This window comes from Bubalus bubalis, chromosome 2 (genome assembly GCF_019923935.1).
Source record: "Bubalus bubalis isolate 160015118507 breed Murrah chromosome 2, NDDB_SH_1, whole genome shotgun sequence".
Taxonomy (NCBI): Eukaryota; Metazoa; Chordata; class Mammalia; order Artiodactyla; family Bovidae; genus Bubalus; species Bubalus bubalis.
Window position 1 is genome coordinate 35,830,673 of NC_059158.1, and position 21,294 is coordinate 35,851,966.

The following is a 21,294-nucleotide window of genomic DNA, read 5'->3' on the forward strand; positions in this document are numbered from 1 at the left end:
GTCAGTGGTAGAAAACCCTACTGCTTCAATATTCTGCCTCAAGGTTGCTGGGTGTCCCCAAGACAGGCAGGGTCTGGAAGGTTCCCCCAGCTGAGCCCTTGCTGGTTGCAGGCAGTGGGAGCTTCTTGCAGCCCGTCAGGTCCAGCCTCTTCATTCTGCAGAAGCTGAGTCTGAGATGCAGGGAGGGGAAGTCATTTGCCCAACAAGGTCACAGGGCCAGTCTCCTTTTCTGTTTGGCCCGGGTTATCTTTATATTGGGTTTGCATTTCCTGAATACACAGCAACTGGGTGGGGGGTGGGGCAGAGGGCAGGGGAAGTGGGCTTAGAAGAACCCCTTCTGAGAATGTTTAAATTTCCTGTGAGTGTCCCATGAAGAGGCAGATAATCTGTGTGCACATGATCCAGAGGAGGGGGAGGCTTGGTTCCGGTCCAGAAGACGGAGAGTGGAGGGAGGAGGAGGACTAGCGGGAGAGACAGAGAGGCCGTGCTGCTCTCATGGGTGGAATAGAAATAAATGGGGGTTTGTTCCTCTGCACTTCCATGACGCCTTCTTGTTCATGTCTTGGGGCGCACTCAAGTCATGCGTAGGCTCTTGTTGGTCGTGTGTGGTTCCGAGGGCTTCTTTGGCCGATGACCAGAGACCTCTGCTCTTTCTCCCTCAGGTTGGCTTCTTCCTGGCACGTGCGATCTTTTGGAACTCTTTTCCTCCTTTGGAGCTTCCATAGTTTAGCTCAAAACTCACAGAAAAACAACAGGTCTAGAAGTGTTCCCCAAATCTCAATGGTTGGCCTCCTTTTCCCCCTAACTTCTGGGAGGCTGACATGGACTCTGAGGGACTCAGAGCTTCCACTAGAAAGGGTCTTGTTCACCCATCACATTAGGTGGCAGATGTGGGCACCAAGGCCTGCTTGCCTGGGCCAGCCCTGCCAGACAGCGTGTCCCACGTCCCTTAAAGGGGGCTGTTGTTTGAGAGGCCAGGAGGCTGTAACTGCAAGTAAGGAAACATCAGATATGGACACAGTTACTGCCAATTTCCTGGAATCTGAGAACTGGAGCCCCCCTCGAAACAGGAAAGGAAGTAGATTATCTCCTTATTAGGCATGGTAGAGGGAATTAAATATCTCTTTCCGGGTAACTGGGGCTGCACCCCTTTCAGCTTCTTGCTTTAATGATAACCACTAATATCCCTAAGCTTGAAGTGGCCTCTCAAGAATTACCTCTCTTTCCTTCTCCTGGAGTCTGAGCAGCCTGCGAGCCAGACCCCAGAGAACAGAATACCCTCTTAGTTACCGGTAGCCTCGCTGGAGAGCTCGGCCTGACCCACGGCCACACTGAGTCCCTCTCGGGCACCACTGAGTCGCACTGACCTATGGAGATCTGCAGGCCTCTCTTGCAGGGACCAGCCTGCCCCAGAAGCATCTTTCATCAATGAGCAAGTCATGTGGGCCTGTGCGCCCCCTGCTTCTTCCTCCGCCTGGCGAACAGTATATTAAATGGACGTTAGCCTTTCCACGGTGACTCTGGATCTTCCCTGGGGATAAAGGTGCATGTTCTCCGATGCGGTGGTGCTTTCAGAGGGGTGTCAGGGGAAGAGAGGTTACCTATCACCACACCAGAGGGGCCCACACAGCTGTGGTTTTTCTCTCTTCCTTGCTGCGTCCACGTCTAGCCATTTCTGCCCCTGAGCACTGTGCTGCTCACTGAAACACAAGGGAAGGCTGAAGGTTGCCCAGGAAACAAATAACTAAACATATTCAATCATCCCTGAGTCACTGAGCCTGATCTAAACTGTACCCAAGTCAAAACAAAACAGCAGAAACCCCACCCAGGCGGTGAGACTTTGTGAGTCCTTCCTGGCCACCATGCACGTCCCAAACCTTCTCCTGTTTAACCTTCACCCAAAACCTGGAGCAACGAGGTGTTGTTACGCCCTTTTGGCAGATGTCAAAACTGAGGCCCCAGAAAAACTCAAAAAAGATATTAGATAGGCCTGCCCAGTTCTCACTTTGCCATGGAATGTTAACGATTTGAACTCTGGTCTTCTGACTCCAGAGTCTGGTGCTTTGGGTGCCTCTGTAAGGGAAACGCCTGTCACATAATCCATTTTGTTTCTCTCCAGTAAGAAAAGTTCCTGATGATTAAAAAAAAAAAGGTTTCAGAGAACTGAAGCTAGCTAGCCCTTTAAACCTAGAAAGAGAAAGAACTTGGGGTATAAGTTGCATCAGATTCTTTCTCATACTTCCATAGCTGTATGCTGGACGGTTGAAGGCTGCCTGGAGCTGATGGCCAGGGCGTGTCTACACCAGGGTATAAGCCAGCTCTCCTTGACCCGTCAGAACTGGGGAGCGCTGCAGGGGTCCAGCTAGGGCAAGTAACTTCATGCTACTCTGATCTGTGACAGATGAACGAAGGGCACTGCATGGTATCAGAGGACACCCCGTCCTGGCATCAGAGGGCTGGAGGTTTAGCCCCCAGCTGCATGTGTGTAGCCATGGGTACATCATCACCTGCATGTGAGTTTCCTCATCTCTGAAATGGAGAAAGCAATTCTGAACTCACAAGCCTGTGTTGGGGACAAAACAAAATAGTGGATGTCAGTGCTTTGTCCAGTGCTTTCCAGAAGGCTACTGTTGGCCGTGAGGACAAGCACGCCCTCCCGTGAACTTCTCACTGTCCTTACCAGAGACTCCACGTGGGCCAAAGGGTTCGTGGCCGTTGCCTCAGGGGATGGGTCTGCTCTGAGCTCCACTGACCGCAGGCAGACACACCCACGGCCGCCAGGGCGGGTCAGTCTCCATGTCAGCCCTGACCTCCTCGTCCCAGGGCTGTTGGAGAGACGGAGCCACAAGCTTGTCACTCTTCTGTTTAGAAAAAGGCAAGAGAAAGAAAAGAAAAGGAGGAAGAAAGGAGAATTGATTTTCATTAACCTATGGCTTTTTTTCCCTTTCTCCCCTCCTTGCTGTGACTGGGACTGACACTTTTTTTTTAATTAAAAAAAAAAAGATGTTCTGGGTGATGGAACATAATATTTAGACATGTTGAACTGACAGCTGATGAGCATGTTGTCAATACATCACCACAAATCATGTGGCCAGGGTTGGTGGGTGGGAGATTTGTGTGTGCTTGTGTTTGCACGCACATGCTTGAATGATTTTAAGTGATCAGGGAAGGTCCCATGACCCTTACAGAAAGCAGCTCCTGTGGAAGGTTAGCCAGGGAGGTGGTGGGCTCTGAGGGTGGAAGTGGGAAGTGGGCTTCCATTGTGAATGGAGGGGGCTCTTCTCTGTATGAGCCTGCAGAAGTGAAATGTCCCCCCTTCCTCTCTCTTTCCCTGTCTTCTGTCCTTAGCTCCCAGTGGGTGCCTTGTATCGTGCTGACCCCAGTAGGTACTCCTTAGAGGAGGCCCAGTCTGGTGGCTGAGGCAGATAAAACAGCTGGAACCGGGGCACTAAGTGGTGTAATCAAGACGCGCAGCCCGAGTCTTGCCGTTCTCACTTGCCCTCCAGCCGTCCTTCCTCCTGTCTCTGTCTTCACTTCCCCGCTGTTGTCAGGGGATTCACCAGCCTCTCCGAGCCTTGGAGCCCTCGGTCCAGCTGCCTCTGTGAGAGCTCCTGTCATAGGTCTCGGAATGAAAGCGCTTTCGCGGTGCTCCGTCTTAGATGCAGATCTAGGCGTCATCTTGACACTCACTTCTCCCACACCCCTGTGCCCATCTCATCGCTAAGTCCTGTCAGGCTCACCCCCAGATGCCCTTCCATCACCACCCACATCCAAACTGCCTGGCTTGGACCGTCACTAAGCTGAGTGCCCCCCGCATCCATCCGTATCATCACTCACCCTCCTGCAGCCCGTTGTTCTGACCAGGGGTCCACAGATTATGGCCCTGGGGCCAATCCAGCTGCTGCCTGATTGTGTGTGCAGCCCACGAGCTAGAAATGTTTTGTCCATAGGGTGATTTGATGATATGGGACACTGACTTTGAACCCAATTAAACAAAATGTTATCCCTCCAAAAAATAATTCCATTCTTCTCATTAATCTACATTATAGAAAATTGTACTCAATTACTCTTATATTTTGAGTTTCCTCCAGAAGTTTGAAGAAATTTGTTTTTCCTCTTGTTATATAAATGTCTACATCATAACCTCAATTTTGCCTCCTGGCTGTGAAGCCTAAAATATATGCTATCCAAACCTTTACAGAAAAGGTTTGCTGATCTCTCCTCCATCCTGTGGCCTTTGCTTAATGGAAATCTGATCAGGGACACATGCTTGTACACACACACACAGAAACACACTGCTCAAAACACTTGGCTTGTTCCTCAGTTGCTCCTGATGTAAAGATAAAACTCCTAACTTTTGGGAACCTGGGGTGGTCCAGCCCCTGCCCCCTCTCCAGTTTCATTGCTATGCTCCTGTTCTGGCCACTCTGGCCTTCTTTCTGCTCTTGGGTCCACTGTGTTCCCACCTGCCACAGGGCCTTTGCCCGTGCTGTCCTTGACTTTGTCTGGGAGGCTCTGTTTTTCCTGTTACACCCTTCTCATCCTGCAGGTGGCTGTATCACTGAGTCACACAGAGGATTCTCCCCTGACCTTCTGCTGAGGTCACAGCTCCTGCTGTAACCCCTCCTCACAGTCACAGACTTGGATCTGTCGTTGTCTGACACTCCCCCATCCCTCGATGGCAAGCCCCTGACACCACGTCTTGCACCCCCCTCACCGTGTCCACTGTGCCTGGGACATAGAGGGCCCTCAGTAAAAACTTCATTTCATTGAATGTCTGAGAATCAAGGACAGCGTCATAAAAGATAGGTTTGAACAGGAACTTATAGGTTGAGAAGAAGGAGAAAGGGGATTTCAGGCAGAGAGACCAATATTCTGGAAACTCTGTGTGGCTCCATGTAGGGGGTTCAAGACGTGTATGGGTGAATGGTGGGGCAAATCATTGAAAGAGGAGGTGAGGCCAAATCATGGGGTGCCCTCTGCTAGGCTAAGCTCTATGGATGCTTCTCCTGTGGACAGAGGGCACATTGGTGGTTTGAAGCAGAGAGGTGTTATGGACAGTGGGCTAGAGAGGGTAGGGCTAGAGCGGGTGAGGCCAGCTATAAAGGACTGTTCTGTGGATTGGGACAGTGGGGATAAGAGAAGAAGATAGTCAGGGAATGTTATGGAGGAGAGGCCAACTGGAATTGATAGCCGATTGGAAATAGGGAAGGTGAGCTCTTGGTATCCCATGTTTCTGATCCAGGCCCTTCCAGTGTTTAAGATGAGTGGAGAGAGAGTTGTTGGGGTGCAAGTGGAGGGTGGACGTTTGTGTGAGAGTCAGGAAGTGGAGGTGTTCATAGAGAACCTGTTCTCTATGAAGTGGAGTTAGGGTCATCTGCTGAGACAAAAAGCTTTTGAGGTTCAGGTCATAGGCTTTGGCCTCTTCTCCCTTTTTTAAGCAGAGGGTGCCGTGTCCCCTCTAAAGTGGTGAGGGGTTCAACTCAGCCAGGAGCAGCTGGGGGTTCAGGCTGGGGATTTCTATCCCAAACAGCTCCTTAGGGGGTTAAACAGGCACTCAAGGAGATCTTAAGAGACCTGTCTTTGCTCACTCATTTCCTGAAACGTGATGTCTAGATGTCAGCTTTGTCAGAAATCCTACTGTGAAAGCCTTTGGGAAAAAGAGTTGTACTAACCTCTGAAAATGTTCACCAAGGCCCTGCCCTACCCACCTCTGCTCTGAGCACCATGGGGAACCCAGCTGTTGGCCCCCAGAGGGTCTGCACCCAACCTGAAGACATGTAACTAACATGAAATGCACAGAGACGGAACTCCCAGGCGGTCCAGTGGTTTGGACTCGGCACTTTTCAGTGCTATGGGCCCGGGTTCAATTCCTGATTGGGGAACTAAGATCTCACAAACTAAGATCTCACAAGATCTCAGTTAATTCAATGTGACATAAATTGACGACCTGTGGATGCAAAAGAGAAGGGAAGTTTGACAAGCTTGTTGACCGCTTTCCCTAAACATTGAGTGGGTTGGCTTTGGGTCAAACACTGCTCATGCCATCATGGAGAAGCAAGGGAGAGATGTAAAAGCAGAGGTTTTAAGACAGCTCTGCCTCTATAGAACTTAGAGTCTGGCAATGGTGGAGAAGTAGAACACCCAAGGTTCTGGTCTGGTTCTCATCTGAGAACTGACCTGGAGGACTGACATGTGTCTGGGCCTACAGATCTTTGCCCAGGGCTTGGTCCTCCCTTTCCCTGAGGCCCCCCAGGCTCTGGGAACCCCATGCCTGCCTTCTTGCTTCAGCTGCTGGGACCCCTGGTGGATGCATCACTTCGGCCCTCTGATCTTAGAGCAGCCAAGGGAAGTTATTTTTTTTACTATTTATTTATTTATTCAGCTGCATCAGTTCTTCATTGCATCATGCGAGCTCTCTCGTTGTGGCACTTGGGCTTAGTTGCCCTGCGGCATCCAAGATCATAGTTCCCTGACCAGGGATCAAACCTGTATCCCCTTCATTGCAAGGCGGGTTCTTAACCCCTGGACCACCAGGGTAGTCCCAAGGAAAGTTATTTTGGCAAGAAATGGAGGCAGTGAGGTAATGAGAGCCAGTGACCAAGGGGACATCGGTCTTGAGCAAGTCCAGACAGGCTTGGGAGCTTCCCAGGAGGGATGGAGGTTACCAGAGGAGGGCGCAAACCTCACAAAGGGCAGGACAGCCTCTTGATTTCCTGAGGCCTCTCAGAACCTGTTGGGTAGACGGAAGCCAGGCTCTGTGATCCTCCCACTATTGCACACAGAACGTGAACAGCAGGATTCTCAGGTGAATATTCACTTCCAACTTTTTTCTGTAATACTGGAATTCCTAGAAGCATCTGTAACTTAAAGCATGCAGTTTTTCCTCAGTCTTGGCGTGTGCTATCATTTGGGACAAGACCCTCCCAAAAGTGGTCTCAAAAGTGGTCGCAACAGCTCGTGTCGGCTTGTCTCCCGCAGGGCATCTTCCCTATTCCATCACTGGGGCTGTCCACCCTTTGCTTCCCCTCCCTTGACAGCTTCCCGTGGGCTGTAGGATCCTGGTCAGGGTGCCCTCTCCTCTGATGAGGAAGGCTGGCCTCCCTCGCTTGGCACAAGGACTAAAGAGACATCGCCAGGGGCAGCCAAGCCACTGAGTCAGACTTCAGTCCAGGGGCTCCGGGGTGGTGGGAAATGAGAGGGGGGCTGAGGCCATGTGTCTGGCTCCACTGAGCGAACGCCTGCTTAGCACAGTGCCAGGTGTGGGGCCCAGGCTGGGTCCTGGAGACGAGCAAGAAGGGGCCTCCAGCTGCCCTCGACAAGTTCACCCCCTCTGGGAAGGTGGGGGCGGACTGAGGATGATCCGCCAGAACCCGGTTCACAGGGGCCCGGAGGAGGGACCGACTCAGGAAGTGCTGCTGGGAAAGCCTCCAGCCCCAGACACCAGAGGTCCTTCTGGCTTGTTTCCTGATTCCCAGAATTCCCCCCAAAGTCTTAGAACTCTGGGCCGGAAGGGCCGTGGCATTGCCCCAGGCTGGGGCCCTGTGTTGACAGGATGGCCCAGTGTGGCACTGACGTCATAACCCGGGGTACCTCCCGTCCGAAACACAGACAGAAGGGCCGAGTGTACATATTAGTCGCCCAGTCGTGTCCTGCTCTTTGCAACCCCATGGACCATAGCCCGCCAGACTCCTCTGTCTATGGGATTCTCCAGGCAAGAATACTGCAGTGGGTTGCCGTTCCCTTCTCCAGAGGGTTTTCCTAACCCAGGGATCGAACCCAGGTCTCCTGTATTCTAGGCGGATTCTTTACCGTCTGAGCCACCAGAGAAGCCTGAAACACAGACAGAAGGACCAAGAGAGCACGAGAACCTTCATGCACTTATTTCCACACAAGGGAGCATCCCAGGCTTTGTTACCCAATGAACTGTGGGCTGTTTACCAAAAAGAAGGGAGGTGGTTTCCCTGATACACCAGCTCCTTCTCCAGGCCTTGGGTGTCCAGGGGCATTTGTTTTTTGCACAATCTAACATCTTCAACATCACAGACCAAAGCCAAGCCAGCTGCTCCATTTGTGAATTGAGCCCCTAACCAGGCAGCCTACCTGGAATCCTGGGCGACATTGGGGATGGGGGCTGGTGCAGTCCCAGGGGCCAGTGCTGGCCGTCCCCCTCCCTTCCCCTGCAGAGGAAGCCAGTCTGTGCTGCCTGAATAGCTGGAGTCCCTCCCAGCAGCTCGGCCCAGGGTGCTGGATGTGGGGCTTGAGTGAGGAGCAGAGTCCTCAGGTGCTTGACTTGTGTTTTCTTAGGTTTCTTGTCGCTGGGAGTGGAGCCAGTGAATCTACATCTACCTGCCAGCCACCTCTCCTTCCCTCCATCTTCACTCCGTGCTCCCTCAGGCTGCGTCAGAGGGAAGCCTCCCAGTCTCCCAGCCCTGCCCTGCCCTGCCCGGGACAGCTGTGGGAACAGGGCTCTTCCCTGGCTGCACCCCCCAGTGCTGATTCACAGCCCTGAGCCCCAGGTCCTCGGAGGCAGGAGTGGAGGCTCCTCCCTGCAACCCTGGCCCAGACCCCTCCATCTGGTCACCCTGCCAAGACCCTCCCTGAGTCCCCAGCAGCAGGGGACTGGCCCACAGCACCTCCTGAGTGTGGCTGGAGTGACCCTAGCCCCCGCCAGGCTTTCCTCTGCCCCCTCCACCTCCTCCTTGTGAAATTTTTTGGCTCTTCAGGAAGCCTGGCACCTGCCCCCACCCCAAGGCTGTGGGCCTCAAGACAGAGGTTTGCAGGCTTTTGTCTCCCCTAGCAGGGCGCTGGCACAGTAGGTCCTCCGTGTGAGTTTGCAGGAAGGAATACGGAGGATAAGGCCAGGCCCAGATGCCAGTCTCCGGGCTGGGAGGCCAGTGGTCATGACCTAGTCATATCTCCTAGCACAAAGTAGGTCTTCAAAATATGGTCATGTGACTCCTAAAATTCTCCCAGCAGCAGCTCCTTAGGAGAGACATGTGATGAGGAAGTAGTTGGTGTTCAGGTCGCCCAGGGACTCACGTGTGAATGGTTCTGGTGTCTCCCCATCCTGCCTTCTCTCTGCACATCTCTTATCAACTTCCGGCTAGTCCTTATTCCTTTTTAAAAATATTTATTTGTTTACTTGGCCGTGCCAGGTCTTAGTTGTATCATGCGGGATCTAGTTCCCTGACCAGGAGTCGAACCCCGGCCCCTTGCATTGGGAGTGCAGAGTTTTAGCCACTGAACCAGAAAGGGAAGTCCCACTAGTTCTTATTCCTAATCTCCCCACCTAGTCCCAACCATTTGTCAAGGAGAGGTGATTTGAAAAACTGTATCCAGGAATGTATCAACAGGGCCCCCTCAGACCATGTCTGCCTCCTCCAGGAAGCCCCCCTAGACTCCTGAGGCCCTCCCCTTTTCTCCCTGTGTCCTCAGCATCCACGCTGCTTCATACCAGTTAGGGTGGGAAGGAAGCAGCATGTGGCAGTCACGAGGGCTGGGGACGACAATGTTAATTAATTCTCTGGTAGAACTCCTGTTGGCCCAGAGAGAGCACAGACAGTGAGAACTGCATCCCAGAAAGTGAAATAGCTCCCATTTCCGTGCCCTGGTGGAGAGCCGGCCCCAGGAAGTAAAGTCCAAACTCTCCAGGCTGTGAGTCAGGCTTCTTCCCGGTTCCTGGGGCTTGGGAGGAAGCAGTTGATGTTACGGGGTGAGACTGAAAGATGTAGAAATAAATGTCTCTTGGTGTCCAAAGGAAGGCTTGTGAACCCGCCCAGGGCTGAGAGTCAGCGTGAGACTGGGGGCAGGGAGCAGTGGGGGCTGGAGGGAGCGAGGACGGGCCAGGCGCTCTGCGTGGAGAAAGACTCAGCTCTAATCGCCGGCATTGGCAGAACTGGTCCGCGGTAATTGGGTTACTGGATTATAAAACACCCACTGGCTTTATTTAGAAGACTAATCAGAAAGCATTTAGAACAACAGTGTTGCTAGAAAGGAGACCATGAGCCACGAGTCCATGTCTTGGAGAACTGCCCTTGGCTTCTGCTTCCTTCGGGGAACAGAATTCCAGGAGCATCCAAGTTAAGCTCCTTTGACAGACCTGAGAGGAAGTCTTGCCTAAGACCGAAGCCAAGTCACTAGGGGAATTGTGTGTATAGTCCCTGAAGGATAGCCTGGTGTCAGAAAAAGGAAAATCCTTTTGGTTTTTCTTCTTCAAACAAGCGGTGGTGGTCTGGCGGGAGCATGGTGTTACCCTGAAATGTAAGCAAACAAGTCTTGCCGAACCGTTGGCCAAAGTCAACTTCCTCTCTCTCTCTGATTCAAAGGATGGTCCTTTCCATCCTTCTTTGCAGACTGCGTCCTGTCTCCTGTACCCCCGGGGGGCTTGAGGGGAGGGGAGAGGGACTTTGATGCACTAGAACAGAGGTCAGCATGCCGTGACTGGGACCAAATCCAGCCCCCGCCTGTTCTTGAACGGCCTGTGGGCCCAGAAGGGTTTTTCACGTTGAAGAAAAATCCAAAAAAGAACACTATTTCTTGACATGTGAAAATTATATAAAATTCAGTGTCCATAAATAAAATTGTGTTAGAACACAACCACACATTTATATATGGTTTATGGCTGCTTTCGCACTGCAACCGCAGAGCTGTGACAGACATTGTATGGCCCACAAAGCTGAAAATATTTACTCTCTGGCCCTGTACAGAAAAGCCCTGTGCTAAAACATCTCTGCAGAGCCTTCTTACTATGTACAGCATTCCATGACTCTGGCACTCTAGCACCCTGGAAAAATAGTAAATTCTGGCCCTCGATCCATGTCAGAGGCATAGGAATCTGGGGGGGAAGTGCTTTAGGCCTCATTTGTCTGACTTGGCATTGTAGCTCAATGAGTGTCTACTGAGCATCAGCTGTGTCCCAGTCTCTGGGGACCCAAATGGAGAGGATGCTGTCCCTGCCTTAGAAGGACTGGACAGCCAATGGGGGCATAACACCAAAGCAGGTCGTTTGACTCTAATGCTTCAGAGGAATCAGAGTGAGCATCTCAGGTTCTGAGCAGGCAGCGTTTTTGTTGAGCAGAATCCAAAATCCAGGAGTCTTGTTCTAAGGAAGGACTTGACCAAAGAAATGTGAAAGCAGTTGTTCTGTTAATTCATTCATAAATGAAAAAGTTCCTGGTGCCAGTTACCCAATAGGAAGTGTTATACATAATGAGAAAAGCAGTGACCTTATTAGCAAAATAATAAAGACTTGAATCTTGAGTTAGTATTATAACAGTCCTGTGGGAAAAAAGAACAGTTTCCAGGTTTTAAATGTTTTATTTAGAAACATTTGACCAGATGCTAAACTGTGGGCCCGGTGTGCTGCTGCCTGTATAAATGGGGTAGGGGTGGGGCTATGTACAAGCATTCTTGTATGAGCATAAAGTGTCTCTAGAATATACAAACCTGAGTGATTGTCTGGAGGGGTGCTGGCTGGCTGAAGTACCCTTTATAAAAAATTTGCTCTAACTTCATTTCATTGTCAAGCATTTATTTGAGATTATTTTCACTCTTTTGTATGCTCTTTTATACCTTTTGTATGTTTTTCATACCTTTTGAATTTTGAACCATGTGAATTTAGTATCTATTCAAAAATATATAAACTTAATGAAATAAGTAGCATATGGTTTTGCTGTTACCTCAATACATCTCCCTAGGGAAGTCATTTTTCCTCTCTTCCATTCAGTATATGATTTTTTTTTTCCATTTTATGATATCTGTATTCACTTTTTTCAATTAATTTTTTAACTGGAGGATAAGGAAATGGTAACCCACTCCAGTATTCTTGCCTGGAAGATCCCATGGACAGAGGAGCCTGGCGTTCCACAGTCCATGGGGTTGCAGAAGAGTAGGACATGACTGAGCAACTAAACAATTGCTTTACAATGTTGTGTTGGTTTCTGCTGTACAAAAATGTGAATCAGTCATAACTGTATATATATGTGTATATACACACATACACATATATATAAATATATCCCCTCCCTCTAGAGCTTACCTCCCACCAATAGCCAAGACAAGGAAGCAACCTAGATGTCGATCGACAGGTAAATGGATGAAGAAGTTTTGGTACATATATATGGTGGAATATTACTAAGCCATAGGAGGGAACAAATGTGAATCAGTTGAACTGAGGTGGATGGACCTAGAGCCATTCATTATACAGAGTATATGATTCTTGATTGCTTACTACTGTTGAGTCAGGTACTCTTCTAGGTCTGAAAGTTACAGACAGCCTTCAACTTGAAAGAGCATCAGACTGCACAGGAGGGCTCATTAAAACACGGACTGCCAGGACTTCCCTGGCAGCCCAGTGGCTGGTAATCTGTGCTCCCAGTGTCGGGGGTGGTGGGGCTCAGGTTTGATCCCTGGTCAGGGAACTGGGATCCTGCATGCTGCACGACACAGCCAAAAAGAAATGTTTTTTTAAAAAAAGCACAGACTGCTGGGCCACACCCCACCCCACCCGCCACATTCAGTGAGTCTGGGTGAGGCTCAAGAATCAGCATTTATACAAATGGTGTATATACAATGGAGAAACGACAAGGTCCTACTGTAAAGCAGAGTAGGAACTATAATCTATAATCCCTGTGATAAACCAAAATGAAAAAGAATATGAAAAAAGAATGTATAACTGAGTCACTTTGATGTATAGTAGTAATTAGTGCAACATTGTAATTCAACTATATGTCAATAAAAAATAAATTTAAAGGAAAAGAAAAAGAATCAGCATTTACAAGTTCCCAAGTGATGCTGATGCTGCTGGCCTGGGAAAAAACACTTTGGGAGCCCCGCCTCTGACTTTCTAGTGTTTTCTGCTTTCTAGGATTCTTTATAAATAAACTACGTTCCCAGTTCTGAAATTATCCACAAATAACGGATACAGTAGCTCAGAACACCAAGTAATCCCTCTTGCGCAGCAGTCTGGGAACACAACAGAGCAGACAGGTCAACAGACATAAAATGATCTGGCTTCCCTTCCACCCACGGTGTATAATGGAGAGACACGGAGTCAGATCATGGTCAGAGTCTGGTGAGTTTCAGCAAGTTATTCTTCCTGGGGGAGGTGCCGTGGTGCAAGGCTTTCAAGGAAGGTTAAGTGGTGAGGTTTAAGCCAGGCAGGCCATTCTGATATCACCAGGACTAATGCCCACAGGATAACACTGCTGGACATAATTTTTTTTTTCTTTTCATTTATTTGGCTGTGCTGGGTCCCAGTTGCAGCACGCAGGATCCTTAATTGTGCATGCAGAATCTTTAGATGTGGCATGTGGGATCCAGTTCCCCAACCAGGGATCAAACCTGGGCCCCCTGCACTGGGAGCTTGGAGTCCCAGGGACCACCAGGGATGTCCCTGAACATCATTTTAAGACCCCCACAATTTATCCCTGACCATATAAATTTAGCCTGATTATCAGTGAGTTCCTCACAAGGACATGGAGCCTCAGCATGGACCCCTGCACCTGATTCTCTGCCTTTGTGCATGTTCCCACAGGTGGAATACCCCTGCTGGTCCTCTCAGCTCTGTAAACCCTGTTTGTCCATCAGGACCAGGTAAAATATAATTGTTCTTTATGAGGATTTAATATTCGCTCAGCCTACACTGAATATCTTTTCCTGTATATCAGTTCACCAGGACACTTGATCATTGTTCTCTTAATTTTTTTTCCATTTATTGATTCATTCATTCAATAATATTACCCCTCTGTCAAGAAATTCTTATCAGAGGGCCTACCATATACTGTGAATTATGGTAGATTTGGGGAATAGAATCATCAGTTCAGTTCAGTTCAGTCACTCAGTCGTGTCCGACTCTTTGCAACCCCATGAATCACAGCACGCCAGGCCTCCCTGTCCATCACCAACTCCCAGAGTTTACCCAAACTCATGTCCATCGATTCGGTGATGCCATCCAGCCATCTCATCTTCAGTCGTCCCCTTCTCCTCCTCCCCCAATCCCTCTCAGCATCAGGGTCTTTTCCAGTGAGTCAACTCTTTGCATGAGGTGGCCAAAGTATTGAAGTTTCAGCTTCAGCATCAGTCCTTCCAAAGAAATCCCAGGGCTGATCTCCTTCAGAATGGACTGGTTGGATCTCCTTGCAGTCCAAGGGACTCTCAAGAGTCTTTTCCAACACCACAGTTCAAAAGCATCAATTCTGCAGCGCTCAGCCTTCTTCACAGTCCAACTCTCACATCCATACATGACCACAGGAAAAACCATAGCCTTGACTAGATGGACCTTTGTTGGCACAGTAATGTCTCTGTTTTTTAATACGCTATCTAGGTTGGTCATAATAGGCAAAAAAAAAAAAAAAGACATGGTCCCTGCCCTGGTAAGAGAAAGATCCATGCATCAAATAATTACACTGGTGGAAATACAGTTACAGGCTGAGAAGAGTGGTCTGAAGGAAAGGGATATGGTTTTATGAGAACATAAAAGAAGTGACCCTGATGTAGCCTTGGGAGTTGAGATTAGGATAGACTTTCTAAGAAAGTATAGTTTGGGCTGAGAACTGAAGGATGCCCAGGACTTGGCTGGATGAAGAGGTGGAGAAGGGAAGGGGAAAGCTCTCCAAACTGGGGAGGGGCAGTATGTACAAAGGCCCTGTTGTAAGAGACAGCTTGGCAGATTCATGGAACCTGGTCAGTCTGGGAGACCAGAGTGACTGGGAATGTGGACAGGGAGTTGGTGGGGAGAACAAGGAGGAAAGGGTTATATCCTGAGGCTGGGAACAAACCATGGGGAACCCTGTCAGCCCCGTTATGATTTTTATTTTAAACTGAACAGTACTAAAGATGCCATGGAAAGGTTTTAAACAGTGGGATGATGTTACCACAGTACATTTCAGAAAGATCTGCTGCTGCTGTGTGGAGAATGGACATGACTGGAAGCAGGGAGACCACCAATCAGAATGCTCTGGGGGTAGCGTGTAAGATAAACACAGTGCCCTGGACTAGGGTGCTGGTAGTGGAACCAGAGGAAGATGGATCGAGTTCAGAGTAAATTGACGGGTTGTGGTGGTTGGTTAAGGGGGAAGCAAGAGTCAAGGGTGAGACTTTGTTTTGGTTTATTTTCTTAAAATATTTATTTATTTAGGCTGTGCTGGGTCTTAGTTAGGCTTCACAGGTGGCACTAGTGGTAAAGAACCCACCTGCTAATGCTGGAGACATAAGAAACACAAGTTCAATCCCTGGGTCAGGAAGATGCCCTGGAAGAGGGCACGGCAAGCCACTCCAGTGTTCTTGCTTGGAAAATCCCATGGACAGAGGAGCCTGGCAGGCTAGAATCCAGAGGATCACACAGAGTCAAACACGACTGAAGCAACTTAGCACACAAACACTCAGGGGTCTTAGTTGCGGCCTGCAGGATCTTTTTTTTTTAGATGTGGGATCTAGTTCCCTGACCAGAGATCAAACCTGAGCCCCTTTCTCTGGGTGCGTGGAGTCTTAACCACTAGACCATCAGGGAAGTCCCAAGGGCTTTGGAGGAGCATCCATTTGTAGGGAGAAGATGTTGAGTTTGCTTTGAACTTGGAAATGGGAGTGTGGAGTAGGAGGCTGATCAGGAGGTCAGACCCTCTTATGGGGTGGTCGCTGGGAGTCCTCAAGGCTTCATCTTCAGGGTCTGCTCCAGCCACGTTTACCCAGCCTTTTCCCACCCCACTGCTTTCCTTGTTCCACCCTTCATTCCACCAAACCAAATGCCTCACCCTGAATTTGTCCATCTCCGTCTCTTATTCAGAAAGGGACAGAGACCAACTTAGATTTGCTCCCAGTTGGAGGGAGGGTCTTCAAAAACTTCCTGCTTAAAATCCCCCATAAAAGGATATTGTAAAACCATTTACCCCCTCACACATTTTTAAGTTTACATCTACATTTTTTATTATATGTCTGCAGAAGATGCAATTTCCAGTACATTGTAAACATTGATATTTTTAAGTAAAACTATGACATCACTGTTTTAAATTTATCCAGTGGAATCTAAACACCATGGAATTTGATACCCACATCATCCATTTTAAAAATGCATGAACATGTTCTTCATTAATAGTCAGTGTTCCTTTTTCTCCTGAAATTTTATTTCTGTTTCACTTCCCCCGTGGAATTTTATGCTAATGGAATATGTTTTTGTCCCTAAAACTCTATCAGTTGTTCCTCTGTCCTAATTTTTTGTAACAATTTTATATGAAGTTAAAACTTTTAAAATTTCCTGAAATCATAAAGTTCTAAGTTCTAAAATTTTCTTCCTGTTTGAGTTATCATTATAATGATTATTAAAAGTGTGCAGTTAATCAAGATAGCATAAAGTATATTCTAATTTGGATAAATAATACATATAAAAACTAAAATTATATTGAAAATATACCTTAGATGGTGGTGCTGGAGACTTTTTAAAGTAATTTTTAATTGTTTTTCAAGTAAATACTCTTTTTTGTTTGCGGTGTTGGGGTTTTTTTTGTTTGAAGTATAATTAATTTACAATGTTGTGCCAATCTCTGCTGTATAGCACAGTGGCTCAGTTTTACACATTCTTTTAAAAATATTCTCTTCCGTCATGGTTTATCCCAGGAGACTGGATATAGTTCCCTGTGCTAAACAGTAGGACCTTGTTGTTTATCCATTCTCAATGTAATAGTTTACATCTGCCAGCCCCAAACTCCCAGTTCATCCCTCTCCCACCCTCCTCCCTTGGCAACCACAAGTCTGAGCTCTGTGTCTGTGAGTCTGTTTCTTTTTTGTAGTTAGGTTCATTTGTGCTATATTTTAGATTACACTTATACGTGATATTATATTTGTTTTTCTCCTTCTGACTTACTTCACTCAGTATGACAATCTAGAGTTGCATCCATGTTGCTGCAAATGGCATTAGTTTGTTCTTGTCTATGGATGAGTAGTATTCCTTTATATTTGTGTGTGTGTGTGGTGTGTGTGGGTGTGTGTACGTCTTCTTTATCCATTCACCTGTTGATGAACATTTAGGTTTTCTTCCATGCTTTGGCTAAGTCATTTTTTAAATGACGCACAACATATACGTATGTGGTGAAGTCCGAGTGTGCAACTCGGGTCATCACAGAGTAAGCGCCCGCCACCCGTGCAGTTGCCGCCCAGATCCAGGGTAGACTCTTGCTGGTGCTGGCTTGTTTCTTGTTTTTTGTTTTTGCTTATCTGTCCATGGAAGAATACTGTTTGTTGCATGAGATATGAGACACAGACCAGCATCTATTATATTTCCATTTTTCATTTATATAGATGTAAACACTGAAAACCCTCATTCATATAAACTAATAGATAAAAAATATGAGTTTTATTAAAGTGGTGTGTTCTTGATCTGCTTCTGAGTTATGTACCAAAAATCACATAGCGATCTATCACTGACAATTGTATTTTAATTCTCCTGGGCCTTCCTAATGAAAAACAAGAATTGGAAACCACCTAGCTTGCAAATAAGATTTACTACGTATTTATTAGAGTGTCTCACTTTCAGCGTTCTGAGTGTGGGCTCAGTAGTTGTGGCGCAGGGGCCCACTTGCTCTGTGGCATGTGGGATCTTCCTGGATCAGGGATCGAACTCATGTCCCCTGCACTGGCAGGCAGATTCTTAACCACTGGACCACCAGGGAAATCCCCTAGTTCATATTTCTAAGAGAGGGAACTTGATTGGCTCAGCCTATTTGTTTATCTACTTATTTATTGATTTATTGAGTCCAGGCACATCATAGACTCTGGCCAGGTGATCAGCACTGTGCACAGATGTTTCTTTGAGCAGGGATACCAAAGGATCAGGTAGCTGTGTACTGACGTGCACTGCTCTTCTTTGAAACTGTTGTTCTGCTAGAAATATACCCTCCAGCCTATGAGTTCCATATCTGTTATTTTTCCCTTTCTATACATGCGTCTCTTTCCTCCTTGTACTGTAGTTATTCATGTGACCAACTTCTTTTTCCACTGTAAGCTCCTCGAGATCTGACCCATGTCTTAATCATTCATTTAAGCATTGCGTCTTCCACTTAATAAATGTCTGTGTCTAATAAGTATTTGTTGACCAGATGAATTGATTTATGAGTGTCTTAAACTTCTTCATATCCTTTTAGGCCCTACAGTAGTGCTGGGCTTTCAATAGCAGGGTCCCAGAAGAACGGATGAATTAATCAGTGAGCAAAACAATGAATTAACGAATCGATGAACTAATGAGCCGTTGAGCAATGGCTTGAAAGTAAGAGAGTTCACATCTCACATGAGGGTCAAGATCTGCGGAATCAGTGTAAAGGTGTGGCGTGTATGAAACTGGCTATTTCTAATCCAGGCTCCCGTTTTGTGTTTATTTCTCTAATGAGTCGTGGTAGATACAGTTGCTCATTGCAAAACAGCCAAGTAAGTCTTTCCTGTCCTTTGCAACTTGTCTTGCAGGTGTGAGCAGCATCTCTTCACCACGGTGGCATTTGGTCCGTCCCTTAGCCCGGGTGAGGATGTAAAACCCCTCGCTCTGCACATGCGTGGTAGAGGCCAACAGGAACACCTGGCTGCAGCCACGGTCACGGACATGTCAGCCGTGGAGTAGTGTGGACGCTTTCTCTCTGCTTCTCAGGGTTTCAGTCCTTTAGGGTTTGTGTCATTGACCTTTTTGTATGGTTTTGTGGCTGGACGTTCACAACCAGGGCAGGCACCATGGGGGACCAGCAGCTATACAAGACCAATCATGTGGCCCACGGTGGTGAGAACCTTTTCTACCAACAGCCACCACTTGGCGTCCACGGCGGGCTGAACCACAGCTATGGGAATACAGTGCCCGGGGCTGGAATGGATGCCCCTCAGGCATCACCCATCTCCCCCCACTTCCCTCAAGACACTCGGGATGGTCTAGGCTTGGCTGTTGGCTCCAAAAACCTTGGCCAAGTGGATACCTCGAGGCAGGGAGGGTGGGGAGGCCACGCAGGGCCTGGAAACCATGTCCAGCTACGTGGAAACCTGACCAATTCGAACATGATGTGGGGGGCGCCGGCCCAGGCGGAGCCCACCGATGGCTACCAGTACACCTACTCGCAGGCCAGCGAGATCCGGACCCAGAAGCTCACCAGCGGTGTCCTGCACAAGCTAGACTCTTTCACCCAGGTGTTTGCCAACCAAAACCTGCGAATTCAGGTCAACAATATGGCCCAGGTGCTGCACACCCAGTCAGCGGTGATGGACGGAGCGCCTGACAGCGCCCTCCGCCAGTTGCTGTCCCAGAAGCCCATGGAGGCCCCAGCAGCGGCTCTCCCGTCCCGCTACCAGCAGGCGTCCCAGCAGCCTCACCCTGGTTTCACTGGTGGGCTATCCAAACCGGCTCTCCAGGTCGGGCAGCACCCAAGCCAAGGGCACCTGTATTACGACTACCAGCAGCCGCTGGCCCAAATGCCGGTGCAGGGAGGACAGTCGCTGCAGGCCCCCCAGATGCTATCCCAGCACATGCAGCAGCTGCAGCCGCATCAGTATTACCCGCCGCAGCAACAGACACACGCCGGGCAACAGCGGGTGTCCATGCAAGAAATGCAGCCGCCGCCACAACAGCAGATTCGCCCGCCACAGCCCCAGCCGCAGCCGCAGCCGCGGCAGGGTTCAATGCAGATACCTCAGTATTACCAGTCCCCACCCATGATACAGCCTTTGCCAGAGCCGCAGCAGCCCCAGATGCACCTGCAGCCCTCTTCTTATCACAGGGACCCCCATCAATACACCCCAGAGCAGGCGCACGCAGTCCAGCTGATTCAGCTGGGCTCCATGCCCCAGTACTACTACCAGGAGCCCCAGCAGCCCTACGGCCACCCCGTGTACCAGCAGAGCCACCTGCCTCAGCACCAGCAGCCTGAGGACAGTCAGCCCAAGACTTACCCAGGCGACAGGCAGGCCCAGGCCATGCTGAGCTCCCACGGGGACCTGGGGCCTCCAGACACAGGAATGGGAGACGCGGCCAGCTCCGACCTGCACCGGGCCAGCAGTGCCCTCCCGCACCGGCCGCTCCTGTCCCCTGGCAGCATCCACCTCAACAACATGGGGTCTCAGCACCAGCAGCTGTCTCCCAGTGCCGTGTGGCCCCAGGTATCCTCAGAGTGGACGTTAATCCCGGGATCTCAGGGTGCGCGTGTGCCAACCAGAGCTGAGTCCAGTGCAGTGGCTAGTCCTGTCCTCCAAACCCCTCCAATACTTCCGTTCTTTTCTTTATTCCACAAACGTTAATCAGACACTGTGGAATATGAAATCAACTGTGACTCAGTCTTTTGCCCGTAGATCTTATAATCTCACTAAAGAGGCGGCCAAAATATATATCAGGTCCCAAATGATGCATGTCATGGTCAAGGCCTCATCAGGTGCCCAGGGACCACACAGTGGGGGTGGTCTTGTCCCCCTTAGGTCTGTATCCTTAGGGGACTTCCTATGAAATTGTTCCCTTCTGGGGAGGGAGACCACATTGTGACAGCATTTCTCAAAGTCTATTGCTTAGAATCGAAGTTCCATAGAATGTTTAGTGCACATTGCTCGGGGGAGGGGCGTGGGTTCTTGGGAGAAATCAATATGAGGGCATACCTCATGTAGTTGCAGAGGCGAAAAACCTTAGCTGCCCACAGGATCCAGGCAGGTAAAGTCAATAAGCAGAATGGCCTGGTATGGATTGTGTGGACTGGAGGGCCAATGCCCCAACTAATGATATCCATAGTCAGGTTTTTAAAAACAGTCCAGCCAAGCAGACCATGTCTGCAGATCAGAGTCAGCCTGCGGGTGACAGGTATTAACTCTTAATTGTTTCCCAAATATATTTGATCATAAAATTGCCTACTGTGTGCTGGGCACCGTTCGTGTTTTGGCGTGTTCCAAGTGCTACACTCAAGTGACAACAGATTCAAGGGAGGAGGGTACCTTGAATAAGACCAGGGTAGATGAAGAGAGGGCTCCGATGAAGACTGAAGGCCAGAGATGAACTCCCTTTGACCTTGTTTTGTGTAGGACTCAGGCCAATAGTAACTGAGAGTCTTTGTGAATACAAGAATAAGATGACATGGCCCAGGCTAAAAAGAATTCCAGCAGGGGAATTCTTGTGTGAGGCTGTATCATCCAGCTCTCCATTCTGTGTCTCTCTTGGGAATGGAGTCTGTCCATGCACAGATGGGTGGACGGGGAGGACAGGAAAGGAGGCGAGGGACTGAGTCCCAGTGGGCTTGTGGCTGGCGGGGCATCCTCAGGGGTGTGGCCCCAAGCCCAGGAGCATCGAGGGAAAGA

At 49.1% G+C, this 21,294-nt stretch overlaps 1 protein-coding gene across 20 annotated transcripts in view; it reads left to right on the top strand.

Annotated features, from left to right (window-relative positions):
* The window catches only part of TRERF1 (transcriptional regulating factor 1), a 210,015-nt gene that overhangs the window by 149,089 nt on the left and 39,632 nt on the right, over nucleotides 1–21,294 (top strand). For 19 of the 20 annotated variants that reach the window (XM_044929970.2, XM_044929989.2, XM_044929963.1 and 16 more), the window contains one exon: nucleotides 18,451–20,118. In XM_044929970.2, coding sequence (XP_044785905.1) covers nucleotides 18,709–20,118 — 1,410 coding nt within the window. In that variant the 5' untranslated portion in view covers nucleotides 18,451–18,708. Of the gene's footprint in view, nucleotides 1–13,537; nucleotides 13,597–18,450; nucleotides 20,119–21,294 lie in introns of all 20 variants that reach the window. The other variant, XM_044929960.1, reaches the window with a different exon arrangement.